Source organism: Cynara cardunculus (assembly GCF_001531365.2).
Source record: "Cynara cardunculus var. scolymus isolate 2C chromosome LG 10, CcrdV1, whole genome shotgun sequence".
In the NCBI taxonomy this organism is placed as follows: Eukaryota; Viridiplantae; Streptophyta; class Magnoliopsida; order Asterales; family Asteraceae; genus Cynara; species Cynara cardunculus.
Window position 1 is genome coordinate 26,638,310 of NC_037537.1, and position 13,199 is coordinate 26,651,508.

General features: G+C 31.2%; 1 protein-coding gene across 1 annotated transcript; it reads left to right on the forward strand.

Annotated features, from left to right (window-relative positions):
* Positions 1-7,382: 7,382 nt before the first annotated feature.
* Positions 7,383-8,406, forward strand: LOC112520387 (zinc finger protein ZAT5-like). The gene is made up of 2 exons (XM_025128761.1): positions 7,383-7,989; positions 8,062-8,406. Exons 1-2 carry the CDS (start codon positions 7,383-7,385, stop codon positions 8,298-8,300), a joined length of 846 nt encoding a protein of 281 aa, XP_024984529.1. The 3' UTR covers positions 8,301-8,406.
* The last annotated feature ends 4,793 nt before the right edge of the window (positions 8,407-13,199 follow it).

A 13,199-nucleotide genomic window follows, 5' to 3' on the forward strand; every position in this document is an offset into this window, starting at 1 on the left:
TTGGAGCAAAACTCAAACCAATCAGACACCACTTTTGTGGTTACCGGGGACTAAATTGAAATAACTATTTAATATTAAGGAATTTTTAAAAATTAAATAAATAATAATAATGCGGGCCACGGGTATCGAAATTCGAAGCCATCTCCGCAGCCCAACTTTCATTTTGTACTCAATTTCGTTCCAGCAGCCATGTTTCCCCAACCCAATAAAAAACGGGGGTCATTACAAAAATAATCATTTAAAAAATAATAAATTACACTTTTAATTTAATTATTAAAAAATTTCACAAAATAGCTTTGGGTTACCCTGTTAACATCGTTAGGTGTGTACAGGACCCTTCATTTTGTACTCAATTCGTAAGTTTGAAGAATTGCAGAAAGATCCCCGTATGCACCTAATGGTGCTAACAAGGTAACTCAAGGCCATTTTGTGAATTTTTTTTAATAATGGTGCTAAAAGCGTAATTTATTAATTTTAAGTGGTTATTTTGGTAAGGACCCTCTAAAAAACGGGTCGAATCAAGTTAAACTAGATTGTTTTTCACAGTTTTAACGGTTTTACGGTTCAGTCCAGTCTATCCTGCAATTTGAACGTTTTTTTGAATGATCTATACCGAATCAACCGTCAATTGGTTTTTAATTCTTAATTGATTGTATTATTAAAATTGACAAATTTCTGAGCTCTGTCAAATATCAAATCTAAAATTCCAAATCGTCTTGCCGAAAACTCAAGCTATCGTTAATGGGTTTGTTTACCTTTTTTGGAATTGGTTCGATATCCTATTTGTTTAATATAAATGTACGTCTTTTAAGTTCAAAACCCATAAGAAACTCAAACCATCTAAAACGGTCAGATCAAACTGTTATTTCGTGGTCCAATTTAACTGATTTGGTCTTTTGCTGTTAACCATTCGATTTAAAAAAATTTCCGAAACCACCATTACGGTTTTCTTAACTCCCCAACTAGACCATGAACACACCTAGCCAAATCCATGTTTGCACTCTATTGTATTAATAACTAAATACTTTTAACAAAATAAAATTACTAAAAGAAATAAATAAAAATCAATATTATAAATATCCTATAACCATTTGTTAAATAATAAATTTGAATTTAAATCTAATTAAAAATAAAAAAATAGATTATTATTGTCTCTAATCATTGGTGACCATGAAAAATGGAGCATTCTCAGGAAAACCATGACATGCTCAATTATTATTATTATTTTATGATGAATTAAGCATTTATAATTTAAATAATTTCTGTATGTATTTAATCAAATGAAAGCAAATACTTCTATTTATTTTTAAATAAATGTATTTAATTAAATATATCAATCGGTAAATTAATTATTTGTCAATTAAATATTAGAAATAAATAATAATTATGGTCACTGAATTTATCATAACTGATTTATTACGGTCATAATCTATTAAAATAGTTCAGACATAGTTTGGGACATCTTTAAAAAAACAATGAAGAATTACAAAAACACCCCTGTTGGTTACAATATTGATGGGCAGCCCTTGTGGGTTTGAAGGATGCCCTTTGTTATTTAATTAAAGGGATTAATTAAGTCATGTAGATGCCTCGTGGAAGAAGAGTACGAAAGGCAATCTAGTTTAAGAATCAAGTTAAACAAATAAAGGTGTATATTCCTCCTTTTATTATAAATATTTGGGACGACCATTTGTTTTACGGGTAGTCCGGAGTCACCGACTTTGAACCTTCATGGTTACAAGGGGATTTTTATTTCTTATTGGATTTAAACTTGTAACCTCCAAATACTTTTGACTTTTGGAGATCAAACTCAAACCAATCAGGTGAAAAAGTGGAACAAAAATGGATAAATAAGTGGAACCATTTTCCATGTATAATGTATTAGTTTATTATATTTGAAACGGTGGGAGACCCAAAGCGTGTGGGAGTGGGCTTTGGTGCACTTTGCACTTCACACACATGCATTATCGTTGTTGACTTTTGAGCATCAAGTTTTTATTTTCAACAAGTCCATTAATGACAGCTTATGAGAGTGTTTGGTAGGTTTGTTTATCGAACAAACGCGATAGTTCACGTATGGTTATACCTGTTCTTGAATAGTCACGATGGTTCACATCAGAGGTTCCATGGAACATATGTGACGGTTTAGAAACATTACCTTTGGCGACTGTTAGCTTCGATGGTGAGTGTTGGAATATTGTGACGGCATTCCCAGAATAATAAAAAACATAAAGAGTTCAATTTCGAGTTCTCTTGAATGAGGACAATGTATTGGTAAGAATGTTACACATATTTGATCTGATCATTAAAGCATTTATTTGCTTTTCATGACCATATATCTTTTCAGCTAAGGAATGAGAAATTCCAGAAGAAAAAAAAAAGAAGTTTCTTAAAAATCTTGTTTCTGGCATATAACATTAATATAAGCAGATGCCGAGCAGAAGGAAAAATAAAAAATATGACTAATAAAACAAAATAATATATAGGAAACTCAAAATTGAAGAAGTAGGCCATTATCTTGGGAATAATGAGCTAAGCTAGCATTTGCAGTGAATTTAGGAACGTATTTATATCCTTATTATTATTAAATAGTTCGTGCTAATTACAATAAAATCATGGTTGAACTGATAATGATCATCTGAGATAATACGATGATGCATCCGGTTACTTATATTCTTGGAAAAGGATTTGACCCGTTATAGGGGAGTACGTACTCGAGGCAGTTAGGATGGAGAGAGATGGAGTATTCTATATTATAAATCATTTTAAAAAAAACTCTTAAAAACAACAATTAAATACTAAGCCATGTCTAGTAAGACCCGTGATACTATTTTTTTACACTTGAAATTTCACAGCAAAACGTTGTGAAGATAACCTTCACAACATTTCTACTGTGAAGGTTTGGCTTTTTTTACCTTCACAACGTTTTGCTGTGAAGTTTTAAATATAAAGAAATGATGGATCTCATGAAAACAGGTTGATCTCACGTCAAACCAAATATATATATATATATATATATATATATGTATATACATATAGACACACATAAGGATACAAGATATATAACACTCATGACTCACAGGTCACAAGTCCCATGATTCCCTTTGTTACTTAGAAAGTTCCATACGCCAAGAATCTTTATAGACTTTGTTTTTATAAGTTCACACACTAAATGCGTGCAACAACTACTATACAACTCATACCACCGCCTATTCCTTTACTTTTTTACTCTTTAACTACTTTTATATATTAAAATAAGAGTGAAGCTTGAGGAAAAATCTTCAATAAATTGAAAAACATTATAATAACCATTCATCTGTATGGTATATATATATATATATATATATATATATATATATATATATATATATGCACGTATGCATACCATTCAGATGAGTTATTTTTAGAGCGTTCCTTACTTTTTCATTATTTTTTTACGGTTTTCCTTGAACCTGACCCACCAAAATAAACCCACAATTTTTTTCGTTTCATACGATACTACAACAAAATTGGATTTATAGAATGTAAAAAATGTCTAAATAGATTGTTTTATAGGACTTAAGTTTATAAGAACATATGTTAAATGTAATATGTAAAAATGTTGGTAATAAGTTTTATGGGATGTGTTAACAAGTTTTTTAAAACATTTTTAAAATAAAGTGTCGTGTTAACTATTTTATAGGATATTATTTGAAACGTGTTGGAAAGAGTGTGGTTGGAGGTTCTTACATATGATGATAAGAGAGGTCGAGAAGAAGATTGGAGATGGCAAAGATTCTAAGATGATAACTGAAGAAAGGGAGATTATACGGTTGAGTTGAAAATGACGAATGATTGAGGATGTGAAGATGGTGACACAATGATTATTTGATATGATAGTTGAATTTTTTTTAAGTATATAATATTTATATACAGCAAATGTAACAAATAAACTCATACACCTTCCTCACCTTTGATGAGATTTGTACGCCTGACCTTCTAGGAAGCTAAAGACTACGACATCATTAGGCCACAGACCCCTTGATGATAGTTGATTATTATTGGATGTTAATGAACGATTGAAATTATATATAATTTACTTTTTTTAAGAAACAAATAATTATATAAATAATATAAAAAATAAAATTTGTTTGAGTCATAATTGAGTTTTAGGAAACAGAAAAATAAATATGTTTATTGTATTTAATAAAGCAATTAATATTTTGCAAAACCTCCAATTATTTTGAAGTGTATTTTCTAATAGAAGTTGCAACATAAAATATAAAGGAGACAACAAATCACAAGTTAAAAAATCCTCTACATATTAATCATCACCCAAGTTTCCACTCATATTATTCTATTCTAACTTTTATTACATATTAAATAAATACAATATATTTTATCTAAATACAGAGTCTGATAAATAAAATATACTAAAGATGGTGATTTATCCAGATCCGGTGGGAAATCTGGCTCATCCGATCTGCATGGGAACAAGAATTCCCCGCTAAAACGGGTCTGGAGGCCGAGAATCCCCGGTAGACTCAAAAAGGGGGTCAGGGCCGGTTACCAAACCTGGGTTGGGGTCGGGGACGGAGATCCCTGGTAAACCCAAACTAATGAATATTCTTTACGGGGTTTGACCGGAGATCAGGATCGGGGACACCGCTGGGTGCTGTTACTAAAAGTTGGGGCATGGGTTTACAAAACCCGCCCCATCCCCGTCCCGTTGCAAAAGAAAAGAAGATTAAGGCTAGATAACATTTGTATACTTATCTCGATTAAATACAATATTTTCTGATAAAAAAAATGATATGATCCACGATATATCCGTCTAAAATAAATATCCATAATGAAATTGACACATGACTGTGTAATTATTACATATATAACTAAATGACATTTTTATCCTTAACAATAAAAAGATAAATTTTATTCATCTCATAATTAAAGGTAAAATGACAGAGTCGAAACTTAATTTTGAAAATAAACACTTATATTGAGACAAACTAAAATAAAAATATGGACATTTAATTTGAGATAGATGAAATGGAAACTGATACTGAAATTATTTTGTTTTTTTATAAAATAATAAATGAATTGATAATTACAATTTGGATAAATAGTTACAATTTTTATTAGATAATTAGTGAAGTAGTTGGATGAAGTGTCAGGTGGGTGATGCATTATCTAATAAATCATAAGCTTTTGACGTACGTATTATAAGTCAACTCTATAATTTTTGATTTTCCAACACCTTTTTTTATTATTATTTATAAAAAAAAAATGATGACTGCTACTTAATTTGCACATGAAATGTGAATAGTTTTACATATTAGGGTTTAAAAACGTAAATTAAAATAATAAAATGTTTATTAAAAAAGAAAAGATAATGATTAATGAAATAATTGGAGCGTGATTTTTGGGTCATGGTCTCAATGTTTAACAGCTTCAGAAAAAACAAATTCCATAAACCACATGCATCCCATCCCATTGCATTGCTTCTTTGAACATTCTTCCTTACAAATTTATTTTCATTTTTATAATTTACTGAACGTAATTTCGAAATTGTAGCGTAATTAATTAGACGTATGTTTTTAGAAAATATCTGGTTGTTTTATGTCGAATTTCTCAGGTTGTGTTTCGGAATTGCATACGGTTGAGAAAATAGTAATTGTTATGGAAGATAAGAGAAATGTGTGTGTGTATATATATATATATGTAATATATATATATATGTAATATATATATGTAATAAATTTGAGAAGAAATAGATGGAGGGAGGGAGAGGTGCCAGGCTTGCACTCCAATCCTCCACAAGGTATCGTTATGGCATATAAATAATCACCAAGCAAGCTCCTATCTGGGTTTCCTTCCAAGCCAACCGATTCTTACCTTCCTTTATATTATATAATATATATATATATATATACATACATACACGTATACGTATATATGAACATGTTCAAACGAGAACGCTAATTATTTAAAAAAAACAAGAAAAATGACGTTAATGTACAAAATCATATATGATTCACGTATAAAATCATACATGATTCACGTGTGTGTATATATATATATATATATATATATATATATATATTCACGTACAAAATCATACATAATTCATACACACACACATATATATATCATATACAAAATCATATAGGTTCAAAAGTCGTCTGTTTCCATTTTTTGACGCTAAAGTAAAATCACATGTGATTTTGTATATTACCGACTTTTTTTTTCTTGTTTTATTAAATATTAAATAGTTAGTATTCTCATTTTAATCTTCCCCTACGTATAATATATATATATATATATATATATATATATATATATACACATATAGTAGAGGTTAAGTTCACATGAGATCAATCAATTTTCGTGAGACCCCGAAACTAGAAAATAACACTGAAACTTTAGTACAAAACATTGTGAATGTACAAAAAAACACGGAACCTTTACGCAAAACACTGTGAAGGTACATTTACAGTGTTTTTCTGTGATTGTTTTATGTTATTTAATTATCAAATCAGTTGGGAGGGTAACTAAAGTTTCCTCTTATAAGGGACTGAATACCTACTATATTAAACGTGTTTTACAACCATGGTCCAGGTGTTTGGATAAAGTGGACAATATCTGATATAGTTAGCCTTAGATCATGTTGCAGTCTTACGAAAATAGTTTGATCTCACATGATTCCAAATCTATAATAAAGAACCGGTGTATATGAGAATCACAATAAATTAACAAGTACTTAAAGAACAATATTAAGATTTACTTTCTAAAATTCCGGATTTAATTTCCAAGATTTGTGACTACTATTTTCATTTATATTTGCTACAAATAAGAGCAAGATCTCACCTATGACGCGATATTGATTTCAATCGTATAGGAAATAATACATCTTCAATGATCTGGAATTTATACGAGCAGTATGTCAATCTATTTTATAGGAGAATTGCAAAAAACCATAATCTCTTTCTTAAAACCACATGAACAATATTATAACATATACATAAACAAAATAAAATAAAACATTAAAATTGAGATATATTTCATAGCATTGTGCGAATACCCTTCTAATATATATATATATATATATATTATGTTAAAAGATTTAATTTTTTTTAAAGTATATTTTATACGAAAAAAGATAGAAAAAAGGAAGAGAGGTTGGCTTTTTATAGTAACTTCGAAGGTTGGAAAGGCAAAGATGGATTGGTGGACATGCTCTCACGGTTACACTTCACGGGGGCGGCCCCTTCTTCTTCTTCCTCTATATCTTACCACTAACACTTCTCTCTCTCTACTTTCTCTCTCTATATAATTCCAACCTTCGACTCCATTACTTTCCCTTACTCCACCTTCCATCTCTCTCTCTACTTTCTCTCTCTAAAATGGAAGCTCATCATCAAGATGATTATAATTCAATCATGGAGGATTCAAGAAACATGGTCATCAAAGGAAAACGAACCAAACGCCCAAGACCCTCATCTCCTCTTGCTCTCACCATGGCCTCCACCTCATCAACCACCACCACCGCCACCACCGGAGCCACCAGTGATGATCATCAAGATGGTGATCATACAGATATCAATAACCCTAATGATCACTTCTTCCATATACCCACCAACAACTCCATTGAATTCACCAGAATCCTCCAAGAACACGATGATGAAGATATGGCCAACTGCTTGATTCTTCTTGCCCAAGGCCAAGCCAATAACTCCCCATCGTCGCCGCCACCAAACAAGGCGACGGAGGTAGCGGGGGCGTGGGCAGAGGTTCAGGTTGCAAGAACTTCTGGTTTTTATGTTTATGAATGTAAAACATGTAATCGAGGGTTTTCTTCGTTTCAAGCCCTTGGTGGACATCGAGCCAGCCACAAGAAACCCCCTAAACCTACCGTTGAAGATAAAATTAGGCCAAACATTGTGAAACAAGATGTGGGTGTTCATCATACGACACTATCTCTTCAGATTGGTTCGGACCACCAGACCTATTGTAACCCTAGTGGCTCGAACAAACCGGCTAAGGTTCATGAATGTTCGATATGTGGTGCAGAATTTGCTTCAGGTCAGGCACTTGGTGGTCATATGAGGCGACATAGGTCCATGCCCATGGCTACAACCACTTGTAGCAATTCTTCGAGTGGGTCTCATCAAGAATCCAAGAAACCAAAAACCCTACTGTCGTTGGACCTAAATCTTCCGGCTCCGGTAGAAGACGATCATCGGGAAACAAAATTCCCATTTCGACCCAAAGATCAAATGATCGTGTTCTCGAATTCTTCTCTAGTTCATTGCCATTTCTAGACTCGAACAACTTACATATTATTCAAATTTTTTTCATTCAATTCGGTTTACAGATAATTCGTTCTGATGTAAAAACTGATTCTTTAGAATTCATTTAGTTTGTTCATATATTCGATGAATGGCATGGTTACTTGAATTCTTCGAACATGTGGTTAATATTTACAATTAACTTTGTCTTTGTGATGTTTGATTTAGAGTAAAGAAGATTTTTTTATCTGTTTTGACCGATAACCTGTACATTTTATAACATCTGATGATATGGATATCTGAAGATCAACAAATTACCGGTTAAAATTTTTAAATATTTTTAAATAAAATATTAATTAATCTTATTTAATTTGATCCGTCTTTCTTCTTCATACATATTGTTGGTGGCGATTGCTTCACATAAAAGTTGGTACCTTTTGTTCTTTTTCCTTGTGGGTCACTGATTCTTGTGAACTGAATGCTAAAGTCATATAAATTGTGGCCATGGCAACTAACGTTTTTAATGTTTATCACATATTTGGTCGATCTCGAAATTAACGTTTAAACTGAACGAGTTTCTACTTTTCAAAAGATGGGCGTGACTAACGAGGCTCAAACTCGGGACATTAGGTTTCGCTTTAATTACGAAAATACGGATCATGACCCAACGGAAAAGGTTGTGAGAACCATTCGTAAAATGAATCAAGAACGAGAAACGTGCAGATAGGAAAGAGTGCTAGCTTTTGTGCTAACTGATCATGTGAAACAGACGAGTGATCATAAATGTATTGAACATTTCTTGTGAAAACATATATTTTTAATAAAAAAAACGTTTGTTATAAATGTCATACAACATTCGTTATATATATATATACACACACACACACACGTCATCAATATCATCTGAAAAGTGATGAAGACAGATAAAAGAAAGCAATATGATCATTCATCATGTGAAACAACAAGACTAAGACTAGCGGTAAGCTTATAACTTATGTTATCGTGGATTATTCTATGCCATCGTTATACTGAATATCTTTCTCATGACAACAGAAATTCATACCGAAAAGATACGAGTGAAATGATGGCATCGTGAAACTTATACGTCACACTAATTAGTTAAATTGAAAACGAGAAAATTACATACAAAAAGTTAAAAGAATCCCTCTTTTTTCCGATCCAGTACCTCCACCATCACGAACCCCAGTTGAGCATAATTAATATATATGTTACAAAGTAACTTGTAAGTCATGTTCGACAACTATATTTATTTGTGTTTACTGAAAATATCACGTTTGGTTAATCATAACCCAGTTTTTTGAGAACATATTTCATGTACGTTTCAATAAGCTTTTTGGGTTTTTTTTTTTCTTTCAACGTGGTCTTTTAAGTCATTTTACATTTTCATCGAATTATCAGCTAGTTTTTGTCATTCATGACTAGTTTATAAGCTCGGTTACCAAACATAACCACGAAAAACATACAACTGTTATAACTTTTTCAGTATCATTCTTATCCAAAAGGCCTAAATGTTCCCTGGAAAACGTATATTAATATATTAGTTCAAATTATCAGTCCGCACTACAACAAAATTTGATTATAGGACGTCAAAATGTTCTAAGTGTCATGGTAAACCGCATTATAAGACTTATTTAATATGACCAAAAAAATAAAACGTCTTATCTAATTGTGTTGTAATAAATTTATAAAACGTTTTTGGACGCCGTAACAAGTTTTTAGGTCTGTTGTTAATAAAAGAAACATCGTATTAGAACACTATTTGAAAGAAAAAAAACAAGAGTTGATGGAAAGACGGATTTATAGGACACTTCTCAAAAACGCCATGTTAAATAACCAGTCTGACGCTTTACATTAAAACTGTTCTAAAAAACTTAATAAGAAGCCAAAAATCGTTCTATAAACTTATTACAACACCTTTAGATATAACGGGATCATATATTTTGTCTATAAATTAAATCTTATAACACAGTCTATAAAAACATTCTATAAACCTAATTTTGTCGTGAATTACAATTTAAATAATTGATGAGATTAATTAATAAGCGGGTTGAGTTAAGAAAGTATTAATTAACACGCAAATAGAACCGTGTTTGGTTACTCCAAATAATGACTTCATCAATGGGAAAGACGTGGCCGGTTTGACAAAATATTTTCGTGGATGTTATATATTTTATTTCTTAGTTTTTAGTTTTTTTTTTTTTTAATCGGTTGATATTTATGTAAAACGGTTTCCGACGCACCAATTTCAAGATAATTATGTAAAAACGTAGCAGGTATACAGTGGCTTGCTAGAAGACTGGTTTAAGAGTCCAATGTCTGCAAGAAACCCAATATTAATGAAATTGTAACTCCTATACTGTAGCTGTCAGATTCAAACACTCGACTGTTTTGTACGTTGTCCGTGGTGTTTTTAGTCGAATTACACCGTTTTGAGGGATTTTTAAAGTTTTTAATTGATTTTGGGAGACTCTTTCGTTTTTTGATTGATATTTCTTATATTTGCTAATATCTCGGAGCATCGTTCAAAGTTTAGCGAGTGCATCTTTCATACATAAAAGAAATACTCTACTTACAAAAATAAGTTAGTTGAACGGATGCACTGAAGTCCGTTCGGACATACACAGGTTCGCTCCTGCAAGTATTAGTTAGAAAATAATGTTTGAATTATCTACGGAATGAAAAAAGGGCGTGTATCTTAAACCCAATCGAGCGATTGCTTTAAACTTGAATCAATGTTGTAATATGGTTAATGGTTTTCATAGAAATATGTTTTTAAAACCATTTTTCCTACGTAACAAAAAGAGTCGATTTTGGGGTTGTTTGTTTACCTCTTAATAGTTCCATTAAGAAGTAATCTTTGAATCGTTAAGAGGTGAATCTTGTTTGACAAAAAAAAAAATCTGTCTCTTAATGGTTTTAAAACTCTCTGAATGATTTTGTATCATAAGCCTCCCTTAACGATTAGGATCCCTAATTTCATTGTAAACAATTACCAAACAGTTATATTTCATTTTGCACTATATCATTAGAGTCTCTTAGTCATTCTGACCACTTAATGATTCTGCACAAAACTATTCAGCAACTATCAAACAGCCCCTAAATCTAATTCAATGCAATTCGGACGATCAAAGCTTCCAAAAATAAAGTGTCCGATAATTTAAAAGAGTGATTGAAATCTTCAAATTGATCATAATTTTTTTTAATTTATGATTAAACTGAAATATTTTTATTAACTACAAAAAATAAAAATAAGAGAGGACTACACGTGCCAGCCTCTGATTGGTTGTGTGGCTCGTTGACCGTAGGCCAGGGTGCAATAACGTATATGGTTGACCAACAATATTTTAAAATCAACCTATTTTTAAATTAAAAAACTAATAGAAATGTGATTAACAATTTAAAAGGCCTTGTTGGTCCACTTTTAGCCAGGCGTTTTAAGGTTATTTGCGAGCAGCCTTCATCCGTAACAAGTTGTTATTCATTATGAATCTGTGTTTATATTGTTTTTATCATGTCCGTCTTTTAACATGTTAAATGTGAGATTTTGAACGGGACTTCCGAAAATTTGGGGCCCAAATTTACATGCGTTTAGGGTCTTTTATCGACCTGTGTAAAACTATACCCGAAATTATTTAGGTTCAAACCATTAATTGTTTGGTTTTAGGTTCAAATCATTAATGGTTTAAGTTTAGTTTCAGATTGTTAATCGTTTTAGGTTTAGTCCATTTTTGTTCTTAAGATATATTCTCTATTATCTCATTTATGCAATGCAATCAATAGTTTTGGATGTAGCAGGGTCTCCACTAGCTTTTATGACCATAATATTTGTTTTGAAGTTTATTTCCATGTTTGAAATCCTAAATGATATATATCAGTGTACGTTTAACATTTCCAATATATAACGAAGTCGTGAAACTTTTGCATATATTATATTATCCATGGTTATCGAGTTCTGTTGAAATGTATGTTGAAATAATGAAACAACTAAAGTGGTGTTTGATGAATGATTCAAAATTTTGAATAGTTAAAATATATCGGTATATGTATGAAACATTTCAGATGAATAAACAATTCTGATAAAAAAAATCTATAAACGATAAACAGAAGAATCATTATTAATGTCAATTAGCGAAGATTCTCGTCAATGAGTAGATATGGGTAATGGGTATGAAAAATGTCTTTTGTAATATAGAACAAGCCATTTGAAAGGGCAAAATAGACCATTAATTTCCAAATTATTGAGTCTCATGTTAGGATATGGGTGACATAAAAGAAGGTGTTAAGTCGTAGTCCCAAATTGTTATTTGATAAACGGGTTTGAGTATAACTCACTCAAACGACGAGGCTGCCCAAACCACATATATACCAATCTTTTCGACATGATAAAATGAGACGAATGCTACTTAGAATAATTTTGGCAGGCTAGGTTGGTCCAGTCGTGGACCCAAAAATTTCCCAGAGCGAGGGCACCTTTAAGTTGGTCTATAAAACCATGGTTTGACGTAGGGGGAAGTTGACGTGGTTTGACTAGAAAATAGTCAATTGTGCCGATTTGGGGAATAAAATACATTTTTTCAAATGAGATCGATCTTGATATCTATACTATATTATAAAGCATTTGACTAAAACTCTTAAAAACTCTTAAACTCTTAAAAACTCTTAAACTCTTAAAAACTCTTAAACCCGTTCATCCCTATCCGATTTCATCACATATCTGAATTCGTGTAACTAACTGCAAATAAACACAATCAAATACAGAATAAACATCTCATTTTAAATATAAAAAATCTAAAATATAATTAAGATAATCATTAAGTTCTAACAGAATACTTAATTATTATCTTTATAAAATATTATATTATTAAACCAAAAATAAATTATTTCATTATTAAACTTAAATTAAATTATAAT